Genomic DNA, 17180 nt, shown 5'->3' with positions numbered 1-17180 from the left:
TTAACTTTCAGTCAGAATATATTTCACACAACAGGATGCCAAATACCATGCCAAATACAGTATCTCACGGGCATCGCCGACTCATCATCAGCGATTCTTTCAGATTGCGTCTTTGATAATTCACACTGCATGATTGTCACTCATGTGAACAAGCACCGATTTGCCTATGATTTCAAGCATTTGCTGGCGATTTCTCGAAACCTGTCGGCGAGTTAAAATCGTGCAGTGTGAACTCGCATTAACTACAACGTGCTTAGAATAAACAGAATGATATCGTCTACTGGTGTGGACGCTAAAAAGGTTATCACAATAGTTACTGTGTACGGGCCTTAACTCTGTTCAGCCTTATGAAATGCAAAATACCCAATTTCAATGGACATCACTTTGCTGTTTGATAGGGATAGTTCACCCAGAAATGAAAATTCTCAAGTTGTTCCAAACCTGTATGAATTCCATGACTTATTTTTTCCCATGCTCATCAACTGTTTGGTTACCGATACCCATATTCTTCAAAATATCTTCTTTTGTGTTCAGCAGTAAATGATGATTTTCATTCTTTGGTGAACTATCCCTTTAAGATACATGCTTGAGTAGATTTATTTTATTGTGTAGATTTTATTGCAGAGATTGGAAACATACAGTGTAACTTGAGAAATGCACACTAGGTCAGAGGTCAAGTGGTACTTTCTAACTCCAAAGTTCATTCAGAGTTCTGTCTCCTCCTCAAACAGACTTTCTGAGGACAGTTGTGGGAAACTCATAGAAACAGCAAACACGTTGTGCCCACAGACCATTAAAACCATGGCATTGATTTGTTTCCTCAAAGTTAAACAGCACAGGACCATCAATATCTCAAATTGAATTTAAAGCATGAAAAATGAATAAGCCGTGAAGTCATTATGCTTCCAAGTTAAACATAAAATGCTCTTCGTTGAGTTTTATTAGCAATGTCCTATTGATCAGCTCTTTTAATAAAAAAATATCAATCAAATAATTTATTGTGCTGTTTAATGTAGTTGGACGCACACATTAGTGACAGCACATAAATGAGTAAAAAAGTAAATGTTCTTTTCTCGTTTGAGAGACACTCACAAACAATCAGTACAACCTCTGTTTAGTTGCACCCACCTGGCTGCCCTGTGGTCAAGAGTTCAGCATCCCACAAGCCACTGCATGTTCAAAGCATGCTGGGCTCTAGCATGGAAAACACCATTGCTAGACTGTCTGCAAAAACTAAGATGCCAGATGCACTGCATGCCTTCAGTGGCGTTTATCAGGATGTGAACGACCACATAAGAAAGCTCTCAGCATGCCACAGTATAGTGTGTGGTGGGGTTGGGAGCTAAACAGTATCAGGAGCTCTTCAACTCTTTCTCTCTCGCTCTTTCAGTCCTCCATTTAAAGGACAACTCCGGTGAAAAATTAACCTAGGGGTAATTAACACATGGTTACCGAGTCAGTCATTCTCTGGGATGCGTTTTCATGAAAATCGAATGTAAAGAGTTTTATCTCTAAAAAAGATTAGCTTATAACGCTAGTATATGGGGCATAGAATAAGTCAAATTAAATCGCTAGTTAATACCACTAACAAGGCTCAAAATAGCCTCACACTAACACGGTAGCATAATCCCTACATGCAAACCGAAGCATTGAGAACTTTGTAAGTGTACAAACAGTTTAATAAGAATATACTTTATAAAGACAGTACATTATGCGTATACAGACAGGAGCCATCTTGGAAAACAGTCTCGACAAGTCGAGCCACGGTTGAATAATCCGCCATGTCTTTAGTGTGTATCCTTTGGAAGCATTAGTTGCGTTCAGTTTTTTTTTTTATTTTCTCTGTTGCGTTCAGTGCTTTCTTCCGGAAACAACGGACCATATGAGATTCCAAGTCACAGTTCATCACTTAGCACAGCGTTCGTGGCTCGACTTGTCGAGACTGTTTTCCAAGATGGCTCCTGTCTGTATACGCGTAATGTACTGCCTTAATAAAGTATCTTCTTATTAAACTGTTTGTACACTTACAAAGTTCTCAATGCTTCGGTTTGCATGTAGGGACCCTCATTATGCTAGTGTGAGGCTATTTTGAGCCTTGTTAGGGTATTAACTAGCTTTTTAATTTTACTTATTATATGCCCCATACACTAGCGTTATAAGCTAATCTGTTTTAGAGATAAAACTCGTTACATTCGATTTTCATGAAAACGCATCCCAGAGAACGATCTACTCAGTAGCCATATGTCAATTACGCCTAGGTTCATTTTTCACCGAAGTTTTCCTTTTACTCTAGGGCAGGAGTCATACTGAAGCCAACTCACTTAGACTTTAGGTTCCAGTAAAGTTGCACACACATATTTCAATTTCTTTAATGGGAGTTTGCTGAAGCAGCGTGCCATAAAGGCAATTTTTCATCTAAAGTTAGAACTTTGATGGAGGGCAAGCACTGATCCAACAAAGTTTTAAGAGAGTCTCTTAATTGACAGACAACCCCTGAGGACAGATGAATTAGTTTCAAAGCACGTCCTGAACCTATGAGGCATTTTGTCAGTGTCAGAACTCAGAAGACTCAAGGATATAAGTGTTTAACTCAAGAACCCCGTGGTATCAATTCTGCATATTAGGTATGCTAGGTTATTTAGTTATACATATTCCAACTTTACCAGTTCTTCATTATTAGTTGCATTTTTACTCTTACTAAAATTAAAGTAGGCTAGCTATTCTAACTACTTGCATATGACAAGTAGCCTAGCTAAATAGTAAGCCTGTGCTTTTTTGAAGGGGGGTAGTGACTAGTCCAAGCCCTATAGTGACTATTTAAATAAACACTATCACTAATGAAACTACAGGTAACATAATGGTAGTTTAATAGATAATAGTTTAAATGAAAACGTTTTAAATGGCTTGTCATAAGTTTGCATTTAAAAACGTAGGCTACTCGTAATTACTTAACGGTTTTCTAAATGTATAGCTACACGCAATCTGTTGGTCACATTTATTATCTTTAAAAAAAGACAGCAAACTCACCTTGAAGGTCGCAGTATGTTTTTCAGTCCAAATGAGCCAAGAGAGTAGACGCTCAGATGTCAAACACTCATTCTGCATGAATTGTCCCTGCTGCAACTGCTCTCCCCTGTGATAAAAGCGGAATGATGCTCACTGGGGACAAATCCCGCAAGGATGCGATTACTACGCGCCTGGAATGAATGCGCTTTCACTGGAATGCGCGCCGAGATGCTGCGTCGACAGGTCTGCACTCCACGTGCACGGCGTAATGTTGTTGTGACTTGTGAGTGATTTCATGCGGTTGTTTGAGCCCAAAACAGTCCCCAGTTTGAGCTCTGCTCTCTAATATATTTAATATGACACGTATAAGCAATTATTCAGTAGAAAGACCGAAAAACAGACCCGAGTCAAGAGTAGGAACAGGTGAAGGTTAACTTTTAAATTGTGCGAGCGCGCGCAGTGTAAACAACCGCGTGCAGAAATGTTCTATTATTTTCTTGCACGGGTTAACATTTTCAGCTGTGAAATGGGGGTAGCTATCTAGCTACTACTAAACTATTCATTTAAATGACTAATATTTGTTGTAGGCAATCGTAGTTAAATTGTCCTACCATTTGAGAAAGCGGACCAAACCTCAGATGGGAAGCTCGTGGACAGGACCAGCAGCACTTAAAATATTAGTCTGCTTTTGGGCGTTCCGCCAACACTAATTCAGCTCTGAATATTGTTCTGCAGAAGATGTGACCTTAGGCTGTCATTCCCCCTCCTGCATCCCAAACCTTCAGTGGAATATTTGATGCTTGGCTGATGGACTGATTACAGGTTATATTTTTCAGATTACAATTTCATTTAACCTAGGCTAATAATAAAAGATCAACCCCCAATCCTTACTAAACCCTTCTAATATTAGGCTATTGTTCATAACATAACCCAAATATTTTAAATAACCTACTTAAACTCCATAATTCAATTTATACTATTGCTTGTTAAATGTATTTATTATCGGGTGAACTGAGCAATTTACCTAGCAATTTATTAAATTGCTTTTTAAATATATTTTCCATAGGCCTATATGCATGTATTATGTATAATAATGGTGACATAATCATAATAATGTTATACAAAGCATGTGCAAATATGCAAAACAATTCAATTAAATTTCTAAATAAAGTCTCATGATAGCAAAAAAGTTGTGTTAATGAATGTTTTAAATGGTGAAAGATGTATAATGCAGTCCTTTGAGAAAAAAATAAGGGATGAGTTGCCCTGTTATCACTGTCTAATGGCCTTCCCCTGTGTGAGAAGATGAGAGCTTTTGGCTTGGCGTCTCACATTTCCTTTTGATTCCCCTGCCCTGGTAGACAGGAGCATTGAGGCATAATGATTACATGAGTGAACATAACCATGCTTTTCTCTCAGCCATGCTGTCATTAGTCTTACAAATACAGCCATGCCAGGGTGATTCTGAAACAAGTGGATGACATGACTGGCATACCCATCTCTTGTATCTGAAGGCAGGACGGGTGCGGCCGAGGGGACCATTTGCCCATTGTGCCAGGAGAAACTGATGGAGAGCTCACCAGCAGGCGCACAATGAGCTCTCTGATGCGCAAAACAAACGTGGCATTGTTTGGGCTCCTTTTTGCTGTTTACTGTGCTGGGAGAAAGTTGCACCCACACAGAGCTCTGCAGCTTCTGTCATCTTTGGTCGATAACACCAACTTGAAGACCCACTGCACCCTTTTGCACAAGTGTATGATCAATGCATATGAAAAGATAATTTTTATCACAATTAATTTACCTAAAGACTTCAATCAATGTTCAATATTTGTTCAATGGTATACAGAGTTGGACACTTAGGTCCCACTTAAAAAATGGCAGAATTTCATTGCATTCGATACAAAATATCAAATCAAGCAGCATCTGCAAACAAATAATAATACACAGTTCTCCGAACAAACTTTATTTTCCCCAAACCACTGCTAACTATTAACCTTAATTGAAATCATAAAGTTTGACAACAGAAAGTTAAACCAAAACATTATCCCCCAGTTTCACAGACAAGGCTTAGTTAAGCCAAGTCCTAAACTAAAATGCATGTTTGAGCTGTTTTATCTCATAAGGCATGTATATAAAAGCTACTTAAAGTCCCCATGATATCAAAAATGTTTTTTGGCTTTTAGAATGAATATGTTACTGTTATCTATAAGCAAGTGTGCTCCAAAACAATGACAACATTATCATTTAGAAGATATATGCATTCAAAACTTCCTCTATAATATGGATAAATGATTTTGATGACATCACTCTGCACTTCAGTTTCTCGTCAGATTTTCTGTCCAATCAAATGCTCTCTAGAATCTGAATCGTCCCGCACTCTACATTATAAAGAGACACTGAAGCTGTGGCTAAAATCAGAAGGGATGGGAGATACCATTTAATTTGTTTTCGATACGATACCGATACTTTCAAGGCCAGTATCACCGATATCGATACCGATACGATACTTCTAAACAGAACTTTTGATTGATTAAATGTATTAAATTATTAAAATTACTAAGAGTAAAATGGGTAAAGATACCCACCTATCATTATATTTGTAAAGTATTTTAACATTCAATATGCCTTAATTGCAACTTATTAGATCATATTCTTGTTTAAATATGTTTACTTGTAGCCATGGAAATTTACAAATAGTTGAACTATGGCCACTGTAGTAAAAAATAAACCATGGTTAATTTTCATAAGGGACTGCCAGTGACAGGTTTTGCAACCATTTCTACATGGTGAATGGCACATAGTGCACTATATAGAAGATATATAGGGAACAATTCAGACAGTGAAAATATGCTTTCCATTTGGGGCGAATGAAGTCTGGTTTCACGTCACACGAACCTCCGCAGCGCACACACAGTCTACTCCGGTCCAGACACACGACAGCACAGAGCGGATCATATGTGCAAGTCTGCGTATACCAGAAAACGCATCTGAACCATTCGAATGCTGTATTTTAATACAAAATGGACAAAATTTAGGATGAAACTGCGGCTTTACAGAGCTCAACAGCTATGGCCGATCTGTGATATAAATAAAACGCTATTATCTCTTTAAAAAGGGGGAGGAGCTGTTCCAAATGTCCCTCCCTGTTTCAGTGGAAATTATATCAACGCATTGGCTCCGTCCGAAACCTGGAAAATGCTGCCTTCGGAGGATACTTTGGTAGGAAGGCATCAAGGCACGTCCGAATCTAATGTTAGCTTCACTTCCTGTCTCCACAGATACCTTCATCTGATCGATTTTTGATGGCAGTATATTTCAGTCCCTCCAGTTTTTCGTGATTACGCGATCGCTGAATACAATGCAAAATCACCAAAATGTTGATTTTTTTTTTGCGATCCTGCATAATTCGTAATTTCACCGCAAAATATTATTTTAATGACAAATATAAATTATATTATCTAATTGACCTCTCTCTCATTTATTTAAAGCTTTAATGCATTGTTTTCATGAGCTCACAGACGTTGTGCTTGCACAGTATGGTCTGTGTGAAAGCGAAAGCGAGTCTTTCTCACCTGCCGACTGCTGTCTCACATAAGTGCTAAGGACCGGGCGAAGTGATTACTGAAGATGGATGGATAACCAAGCAAAAGTATGATATGCCGGATAGCACTACAAGAAGAATTAATAAAAGTGCTGTATAGCCTACGACGAACTCAATGCGCTACTGACACACGGAACAATGTCAGACTGGCTGCGGATTCAGTACAGAAACTGGATTAGCCTTTTTTTTTAAAGTGACCAAAATTAACAAAACTTGTGCATTTTGTTTGTTTTATTGTCATGTATGACTATTGTGCATCTAACATAATACATAATATGGCAAATGTATTATCCTAATTATTTAAAAATGCATTGCAAATTTTTTCGCACATTTCTGATCATATTGATCTCAAAAATCACTAAAAAATATCGCGAAATCCTGGAGGGACTGATATTTGTATCCTTCGCTGCCTTTGATATCCCACAATCCTGTGTGTTCCATTCTGTGACAGTTGAGCTGGGGGGAAAAGATGGCGTCCGAAAGTTGCGTTTGCTGGTCAGTTTGTGTGTAAATGTACGTTTTTTACCAACATTTTCCACTTCTGATGTAATTTCTAGCGAGAAATTACTAATGTAGTGATTAAATATTTGTTTAGTTCTCACCAAAGCTTCTCTATTTTGCTGTACATCATTAAACGGGGACACTGCCTAAATAAGAAGTCTGTCCGAAATTAGTTTCGTGAGGTGGCTTCATGCACAAACACTGCCAAGCCATTGTCTGATAGGGCAGCGAATCCTGGCTTAATCTAAGCCCTGTCTTTGAAACCAGGTCTAAATCTATTTTTTTAATACTTTGAAACCTATTAAACTTAATTTTGTGTGTTATTTCTTTAAAATAAATGCAATTTTTTTGATCATGAAAAGCAAATTATATTTGAATTGTGGCTTAAGTGCCCAAATACTTTTGGGGCCACAATATATATATATATATATATATATATATATATATATATATATATATATATATATATATATATATATATATATATATATATATATATATATATATATATATATATATATATATATATATATATATATATATATATATATATATATATATATATATATATATATATATATATATATATATATATATATATATATATATATATATATATATATATATATGGAATACATAAGAAAATACAGGACAGATTTAGTTAGAAAGTGTAACTATCAATGCACATGTACAATTATATATATTGCAGATATTTTAACGAGGACTGTATATATTGTGTCTAGGGGGCTTTGGGCTTTTGGGGTGGGCTTGTCTGTCGACAAACAGACGATACAGCGCATTGCCCCTGGACTGTCCTGCCCTGACAAGTTACTTCATTATAAAGTGAAAACAGCACCATGGGAAAAACTACTGATACCTTCTCAAACCAACCATTCTCCAAATCCCACAATATCCTTCAGTCATCATCTAATCATCTTGAGAAATATGATCACACTGATGTTTCCAAAACACTCATTTATGTGACCAACAACAGATTTATGATTATTTCTTAAAGATAAAAACACTTAAGCAGCGTGTTGCGTGCGTGTGTAAAGAATGAAAAGTATCTTTTCAGGGGCACATTTCTGTCACAATGATAAACAGCTATCAAAATTGTCCGTACATGCAGACATTGGCCGTCCAAACAAAGATAAACAATGAGAGTGTCACTCCCCCTGAGAGCAGCAGAAGATGCCTGTTGTTTGTTGGTGTAGTCTTTTCACTGCGCTTCTTGCGTAAAGGCCACCGATTTCACCCCTCACCTGCTTCTCGCTGGATCAGATCTGTTCGACCCTGCTTTGAGACAAAGCAGATTATTGAAAACTAAGCTGCATAGTACAATGATGCCAAAAGATGATAAATTACACCGATGATGAATTAATGTCACAATAAGGTCATTGATTCATCTGAGCCTGGCTGAACAAAAGGTCGGCTCGTATTGGGACAAAAGTGAATGGCTTGGTTCTCCACTGGCCAGACTCTGGGGGTTTAAAAGTGGCAGCTTTGCAAAGCAGCTGAAAGTGCAGATAGATGAATATAGAAGACACTGATTAAAAAATGGGTATTTTGGCTGGCTTACTATAGTTTTGCATATGTTTCTGTGCTCCAATACATCTGTTTTAAAAATGGGTTGAGCAGAGAAAGTTGTAGAGATGTGTTGTATATATGTCAACTAATAATATATATATATACAGTATCGGTCAAAAGTTTGAAAACATTACTATTTTATGTGTTTTTTAAAGAAGTATCTTATGCTCATCAAGCCTGCATTTATTTGATCAAAAATACAGAAAAAACAGTAATATTGTGAAATATTATAGCAATATGAAATACTAGGTTTCTATTTAAATATACTTTAAAATATTATTTATTTCTGTGATGCAAAGCTGAATTTTCATCAGCCATTACTCCAGTCTTCAGTGTCACATGATCCTTCAGAAATTATTCTAATATGATGATTCATTATCAATTTTGGAAACAGTTGTGCTGAACCACATGCTTTCTAAATAAAAGTATTAATTTCTTTCAAAAAAAAGAAAGAAAAAAATGACTGACCCCAAACTTTTGAACGGTATTGTATATTGTAAAAATATATATATTGTGAAATTTTCTATTTTAAATAAATGCTGTTCTTTTCTTTTCTTTATTTTTTATATATACTTTTGATTCATCAAATAATCCTGAAAAAAATGCAAAAATTAATAAATCACAGGTTATAACAAAAATATTAAGCAGCACAACTGTTACCATTTTAGAATGATTTCTGAAGGATCATGTGACACTGAAGATAGGAGTAGGCTAATGGCTGATGAAAAAAATCTACTTTGCATCACAGAAATAAATTATTTTGGAAATAGTGACAATAGCAGCATAATAATTCACTGAACCATATTTATCCCTATCATGAAAACGTGTAATTTCTCTTGTAAATTTTTTCTAAAGAGACATAATATAGTGCACTTCTAAGAGGGGCATGTCTTGCTTAGTGGAACAGTGTCACTCGAATGGATCAATCCTGCTGAAGTTTTTTAATATGACATATGTTGTCCATCGCAGGTGTTCAAAGTTTGACTCAATTTCTTAGGATTTTCTGCCCTCTAATGGACAAACTGTGCATACAATGACCCGAGAAGAAAAAAAAAACCATGACGACGTTGTTTCTTCTACTTTGCTATAAACACAAGTAGGCTAGTCATGGGCAGTAAAACAGGAAGTTACACTATTGTGAAATAGTGAAAATACTAAAGGTGGATAGTCAGCATTTTGCGCCATCACAAAGTAAGTAAAGACTTAGTGATAGCTCTTGACTAACTTTAACTTCATATTTCGGCTAAACCTACAAACTAATTCAACCAGGAATACAATGTTCTGTCTAGTAATGGGAATACAATGTTCTGTCTAGTAATGGGAATACAATGTTCTGTCTAGTAATGCGTCTTGTTTGTAGTGAAGCTAGGGTTAACGTAGGCTAATACCTTCTTCAATATTCTAGACATGGCACTCAGAAACCCATCTATCGTGGTGGTCGGTGCTGGTGTGGCAGGACTCGCTGCAGCCAAGAAGCTGAGAGAATATGGGTTTGATGACGTCACGGTGCTGGAAGCCTACGAGAAGGTCGGAGGAAGAGTAGCTTCTGCAACTCTAGGTGAATACATTATACCTCGTATAGCACACATTACAATAATCATTTCAATACCAACACGAATTAAACACTTACAAATGGATACGAGTATTATAGTAAAAAGTTAATATATAGAAATTGTATAAGTTATTCAATAATAGCCTAATAAGCATACAATAAATCATTTACTATGCATTATTAATAACAATAATTAGAATTGTTACTTATGTTTATTATTTGATCATTGTTTTAACATATAATAAATAAAAGTAAGGTTATGTCCTAGAAAAAAAACGAGAGAGAGTAGAGGAAACTGTTTCAGGAAGCTGAAATCTGTGGACCCATGACTTAGTTTCACTTCCATTAAATAGTCCTCTTTTTGCTGTCAACAGATTTAAATATTGATATTTTTTCCTGCATATTTTATATATCTGGGGCATTTTTGTCACTTCAGTATAAATTGGTTGAACTTAGAAAACCAAATATATATATGTATCGGTCAAAAGTTTGGACATTTTTATTGTTTTTGAAAGAAGTCTCTTATGGTCATCAAGCATTTATTTGATAAGTGTGTTTATTGAAAAGAAAAGAAAAGAAAAGAAAAACAGAAATATTGTGAAATATGATTACAATATAAAAATGGTTTTCTATTTTAATGTACTTTAAAATATTGTTTATTTCTGTGATTGCAACGACTGCATTTATTTGATCAAAAATACAGTAAAAACAGTGATATTGTGAAATATTGTTACAATTTAAAATAACTGTTTTATATTTCTAAGTATGTTTTAAAATATGCTTAAAAAAACAACTAAACTTGGTTAATTTCTGACCCTCTAATGCAGTCATATAAGTGTTTAGATTATATGCTTAATTCATATCTAACGGTATATACGCATGTCGCTGTCTTTCTCTTTTCATATCAAAGGGAATACATCTGTTGAGACTGGAGCACAGTACATCCATGGGGCGTCAGAAAAAAACCCAGTCTACCGTCTGCTAAAAAAGTCTGGCGTCCTAGACCAGGTCCCTGAGATAGGCACAGAAGTATTTTACAGTAACAAGGGACACAAAGTGGATGAAAACTTCGCCAGACGTGCATATGAAGCTGGGGAGGAGATTATTCAATACCGTGGCTCCGACACAGGAAAGAGTTTAGGTGAACACTATGCAGAAAAAACCAAAGGTGTGATTGACAGCTTGCAAGAAGAGGACGTGAAAAAGAGAATGCAGAGTGTTTTTGCTTTGGTTGGCAAAGACATGCTGATTGACGTTGGAGCTTCAGACCTCCACAAGGTCTCTCTTGACTCCTGGAAGTATTATATCAACATGGGTGACACTCTCAATGTTGCAGGGTATGATGGGGTCGAGAAGATGATCTGCATTCGTTTGCAATTGTTGCTAAGTAAATGATTAATTTATTGTTAATTGTTACATGTCTGTCAGTTTAATGTTTCAGCTTGTGGATGTGCTACTGGAGGACTTCCCTAAGGATCGTTTGCTGTTGAAAAGTGAAGTTAGTAAGATCAAATGGGATGGATCCTTCTCTGTAGCCCCCTCTCCGACTCCCCCTCCTCATGATGCACCTCTCCCTGCTCACACTGAAACTGCTTCTGATGAAAAAGGCCGCCAGTACCCAGTTTGCATTGTCTGTGAAAATGGAGAAGAGATTCTAGCCGATCATGTAATAGTGACCATTTCACTGGGTATGTGTTGATAAGGATTGAGAATTGTGAGGATGATCATGCTGTCTATGTGACCGGTGAAGAGAGAAATCCTGCCATTGCAAATTGAGAGTTCTCTCTCTCTCTCTGTGTGTGTGTGTTTGTTTGTTTGAAGGTTGTCTAAAAGCTCAAGCTTCCAGCCTCTTCATCCCCAGTCTCCCAACTGAGAAAATGGAGGTCATCGATAAGCTTTGCTTTGGCAATATTGCCAAGATCTTTCTGGAGTATGAAGAGGCATTCTGGGAGAATGAAGTTGGTACTATCAGCTTCATTTATGAGGATGAAACGCCTGCCTCAATATCCACCAATAAAACAGAGTGGCTCAAGAGCATGCAGTACTTTTCTGTCCTGAGACCCAAAGAAAGGTTAATGTTGTATTAAACAACTAAAATGTAATGTTAATGTTAAATTCATTCATGTACATTTACAATTATTAATGCCATATAAGAAATCTGGATATATAGTAGGCTATCACTCTAAAAAAAAAAGGTTCTATATGGCACCAAAAATGGTTCTTGGCTCGTAATCATAGGGGAACCTTTTTAAGTTCTATATAGCACCAATTTTGGTGCTTCAGTGGTTCTTCAGAGGTTCTTCACTGGTTCTTTGACTAAGGTGCTATATCGCACCGCTACCATATACAGAACATGTTAAGATATGGTGCTATATAGCACCAAAAGAGGTTCCTCTATGATTACGACGAAGAACCATTTTTGGTGCCATATAGAACCTTTTGTTTTTTAGATTAGTCCTCAACACCAGAACTAATATTAATATTAAAATTACATAATATTATAATTATTATATTTATAATGACTGTTTATGGTGCAAAAACACTTAATTAAGTAACATTATTAGTGTACCTCAGGTATAATATGACTCATTTAACATTTAATGTTAATTAACTCATTTAATTGTCTCTTTTTTCTAGGTTTGGCAATGTCTTAATTGGTTGGTGTCCAGGAGACATAGCAGACCTGATTGAAACCATGACAGATGACGAAGTCTCAACTGCTGTTACTGCTCATCTCAAAATGTTCCTTGGTAAAGAAATCCTCTTTAAAGAAATATCCATATCATACTTGTATTACTTTTTAATATGTCAGTTACTAGACTTAAAATGTTTTAAAAACATTCTCAAAAATGTGTTTGTGAAAAGTTTTTGTCATCGTGTAATATTTTCTGTTCTCCTAAGGACATTCAAACATTCCTCAGCCGAAGTCCATTCTCTGCACTAAGTGGCGCAGCAACAAATTCATAAAGGGAACTTATACTTTCCTCCCAGTTGGCGTTGATGCGCAAGTTATGGACACGTTGGCACAACCACTAGTGGGCAGCCGGTCTCCTGATGAAGTATGTGATTTTATGTTATTTTATTTTTTCCCTACCATTATGTTAAAATACACACACACACACACACACACACACACACACACACACACACACACACACACACACACACACACACACACACACACACACACACACACACACACACACACACACACACACACACACACACACACACACACACACACACACACACACACACACACACACACACATATATATATACACTCACCTAAAGGATTATTAGGAACACCATACTAATACTGTGTTTGACACCCTTTCGCCTTCAGAACTGCCTTAATTCTACGTGACATTGATTCAACAAGGTGCTGAAAGCATTCTTTAGAAATGTTGGCCCATATTGATAGGATAGTATCTTGCAGTTGATGGAGATTTGTGGGATGCACATCCAGGGCATGAAGCTCCTGTTCCACCACATCCCAAAGATGCTCTATTGGGTTGAGATCTGGTGACTGTGGGGGCCATTTTAGTAAAGTGAACTCATTGTCATGTTCAAGAAACCAATTTGAAATGATTCGAGCTTTGTGACATGGTGCATTATCCTGCTGGAAGTAGCCATCAGAGGATGGGTACATGGTGGTCATAAAGGGATGGACATGGTCAGAAACAATGCTCAGGTAGGCCGTGGCATTTAAACGATGCCCTATTGGCACTAAGGGGCCTAAAGTGTGCCAAGAAAACATCCCCCACACCATTACACCACCACCACCAGCCTGCACAGTGGTAACAAGGCATGATGGATCCATGTTCTCATTCTGTTTACGCCAAATTCTGACTCTACCATCTGAATGTCTCAACAGAAATCGAGACTCATCAGACCAGGCAACATTTTTCCAGTCTTCAACTGTCCAATTTTGGTGAGCTCGTGCAAATTGTAGCCTCATTTTCCTATTTGTAGTGGAGATGAGTGGTACCCGGTGGGGTCTTCTGCTGTTGTTGCCCATCCGCCTCAAGGTTGTGTGTGTTGAGGCTTCACAAATGCTTTGCTGCATACCTCGGTTGTAACGAGTGGTTATTTCAGTCAAAGTTGCTCTTCTATCAGCTTGAATCAGTCGGCCCATTCTCCTCTGACCTCTAGCATCAACAAGGCATTTTCGCCCACAGGACTGCCGCATAATGGATGTGTTTCCCTTTTCACACCATTCTTTGTAAACCCTAGAAATGGTTGTGCGTGAAAATCCCAGTAACTGAGCAGATTGTGAAATACTCAGACCGGCCCGTCTGGCACCAACAACCATGCCACGCTCAAAATAGCTTAACTCACCTTTCTTTCCCATTCTGACATTCAGTTTGGAGTTCAGGAGATTGTCTTGACCAGGACCACACCCCTAAATGCATTGAAGCAACTGCCATGTGATTGGTTGATTAGATAATCGCATTAATGAGAAATTGAACAGGTGTTCCTAATAATCCTTTAGGTGAGTGTATATATATATATATATATATATATATATATATATATATATATATATATATATATATATATATATATATATATATATATATATATATATATATATATATATATATATATATATATATATATGGAGGATTTTTTTTCATATAAGCTAGAAGTAGCCTATGTTTTAAAGAGGCCCTCTTTTGATTTTCTTTGTCATTTAGCACTTAAGTATTAAAGTGATTTTTCACTTCATATATTTCAGGATCTCCAGGTCTTGTTTGCAGGTGAGGGAACGATAAAGACTCTTTATGGCACTGTGCAAGGAGCTCTTCTCTCAGGACACAGAGAGGCAGACAGACTGGCAGCACATTATAAGAAGACAGCGGCTTCCACTACTTCATCGGACAAACAAGTTTAGACTAGAGAGTTAAAATCTATTATCTAAAATTTAGACAAGTGTCCTATAACAGGGGAGTTACCGAAATGATGATGATGATGAATCGACTGATGATGATGTGATCTCAACAAGCCTGCCCCCATGAGGCCGCTCCATGTAGCCTAATATAAAACAACTTTTAACAGCTTTATTTAGGAGCATAACTGAAGTGAAAATGACTGATTAATTCTGTTCCTTTTTATATTTTTTACTTTTTAGAAATCAACTAAATGTTTTATGACGAGCTTAATTCCATACATTATTGTTTAATAAAATATTGCATGCAAAATTGTTGTTTAATTATTAAGATGGTAAGCAGATGGCTTCCGTGAATCTATTTTATGTACATTTGAGAGAGAAAATAATATAAAGGTTTAATTTCTAAATGTGAACACAAAAAAGAGAACAGACAGCGGAACTATTGGAAGCTGCAGTAACAGTGACAAGTTTCCAGACGGAGCATTTTACGCTGACACTCATGAATGCCGTTTGTTGATGGTGACCTTCTTCATTTGAAGAATTGTGCTATTTTCTTCTCACACTTATGAATATATTTACTAGATAGCAGTTTCAAGGGTTGCCAATATTATGATCATGGCTTTAAATGCAATTGGCCAGCCGTGCAAGAGTTTGTTTAGGTAAGTAGTGAACCGATTGCACCTTGAGTTCGCTCATCTTTTGATATAGTGTGGTAGACATTGTATTCGTTTGCAATGACTTTTCGTTTTTATACATATGCATATATACATAAATAATGTATGTATTAAGTTTTAAGTTGGATGGTACAAGCCAGGGTTTGCTGGTTCTTTATAAGAGCGCTGTACCTGCTATCACGGTTCCCAACACCACTTGTCATCCTTCTTCGCTCTGATGCCTTTCATATCTTCTGTATGTCTTATTTATTACAATTTAAAAGACCTGTTCATGGAAGGATTTTATTTTCTTAACTATTTCCCCAATATCAAACTGACTTCGCACTTAATGAAATCTAATGAGTCGGGTTCTGAAGCTACAATGTTTTTTTTATTTTTTACAAAGCATTATTTTTCTATTATACTGCAGCTATTTGAAGCGTAATAATTGATACCCAGAAATGTTTAGATGTTTAATTTCCTTTTATTGTTTTGCACAGGTGTCTTCAGGCTGTTGTCACCCACAGGTGTTTGCAAGCCACGTCCACATTTCACACCACAGTCTTTCAGTCAAACTCCAACCGAACCTGTGTGGTCCGCTTTGGGAGGCAGAAGTATGAGAGGATGTATCCAGTTCTCTTAGTGAGACCTGACGGGTCCACCATCAACATCAGATATAAAGAGCCCAAAAGAATAATGAAGGTTAGTGGTTTGCGTCCTAGACTTTTTCCTAAAAGTTCAAGCAAAAATGTAAATCCTGCCATGAAAGTCGTGTTGTTATGCTGTTATTTTTCGGTGAAACACAAGTTTGAAGAACTCTAATACAATGGTTTGTTCATAATGAAGTCAAGCTTTAGATAAAGTATCTTGGGTGTGTGTTTTATGTCCTTTATCATTGACAGCTTTGACTTTTTTGCCAGATGCCCGTGGACATCACCACCCTCTCTGAGGAGGAGAGGAAAATCAGGATGCGGAAAAGAGAACCGAAGAAGGCAGCAAAACAGAAATTGGATGATTTTGAGGATGATTTCAAAGTTGATGATTACAGCAAATTCTGGAAGAAGAAGTGAATGGACTGATGCAGTTGAATTAAGAGTATTTATGATGTCTCGCATGTACAAAATTACAGTTTTGTTTTATAAGTCACTGCAATAAAAAAAATCTTCGTTTGTAGTCAGTCTCTGCCTTTTTATTGAATTTAATTAATTTAGGACTAGTTTATTATTAGGTTATTCTAAATAACTCCACAATCCGTTTTAGGTTTTATATATATGTCTTCCTAAAACATAAACTGTTAACTTAAAGTAAATCAGTTTACAGCGTCCTCACATGGTGATGTGTATCTGCCATATAATGTGTAACTCATGCATTCTCAGCATTCTCTGG

General features: G+C 36.7%; 2 protein-coding genes across 2 annotated transcripts; both read left to right on the top strand.

Annotated features, from left to right (window-relative positions):
• The first annotated feature begins 9723 nt into the window (after positions 1-9723).
• On the top strand, positions 9724-15475 carry paox1 (polyamine oxidase (exo-N4-amino) 1). The gene is made up of 8 exons (XM_079826761.1): positions 9724-9886; positions 10101-10253; positions 11158-11584; positions 11676-11935; positions 12069-12318; positions 12885-12997; positions 13149-13306; positions 14989-15475. The coding sequence occupies exons 2-8, from the start codon at positions 10103-10105 to the stop codon at positions 15142-15144; spliced, it is 1515 nt and encodes a 504-aa protein (XP_079682887.1). The 5' UTR covers positions 9724-9886; positions 10101-10102; the 3' UTR covers positions 15145-15475.
• Positions 15476-15614: 139 nt separating this feature from the next.
• mrpl55 (mitochondrial ribosomal protein L55) lies at positions 15615-16967 on the top strand. The gene is made up of 3 exons (XM_079826762.1): positions 15615-15800; positions 16295-16496; positions 16715-16967. Exons 1-3 carry the CDS (start codon positions 15751-15753, stop codon positions 16862-16864), a joined length of 402 nt encoding a protein of 133 aa, XP_079682888.1. The 5' UTR covers positions 15615-15750; the 3' UTR covers positions 16865-16967.
• Positions 16968-17180: the final 213 nt, after the last annotated feature.

Source organism: Gobio gobio (assembly GCF_949357685.1).
Source record: "Gobio gobio genome assembly, chromosome: 10".
Classification (NCBI taxonomy): domain Eukaryota; kingdom Metazoa; phylum Chordata; class Actinopteri; order Cypriniformes; family Gobionidae; genus Gobio; species Gobio gobio.
The sequence above is the reverse complement of the archived record's forward strand: the minus strand, read 5'-3'. Positions and strand labels throughout refer to the sequence as shown.

Bases quoted from the DNA above. Each gene is read 5' to 3' on its own strand.
- paox1 (XM_079826761.1), top strand. From the start codon at position 10,103: ATGGCACTCAGAAACCCATCTATCGTGGTGGTCGGTGCTGGTGTGGCA. The intron at 10,254-11,157 runs GTGAATACATTA...TTCATATCAAAG, and splicing joins AGTAGCTTCTGCAACTCTAG to GGAATACATCTGTTGAGACT. The intron at 13,307-14,988 runs GTATGTGATTTT...CATATATTTCAG, and splicing joins GCAGCCGGTCTCCTGATGAA to GATCTCCAGGTCTTGTTTGC.
- mrpl55 (XM_079826762.1), top strand. From the start codon at position 15,751: ATGATCATGGCTTTAAATGCAATTGGCCAGCCGTGCAAGAGTTTGTTT. The intron at 15,801-16,294 runs GTAAGTAGTGAA...TGTTTTGCACAG, and splicing joins CCGTGCAAGAGTTTGTTTAG to GTGTCTTCAGGCTGTTGTCA. The intron at 16,497-16,714 runs GTTAGTGGTTTG...CTTTTTTGCCAG, and splicing joins AGCCCAAAAGAATAATGAAG to ATGCCCGTGGACATCACCAC.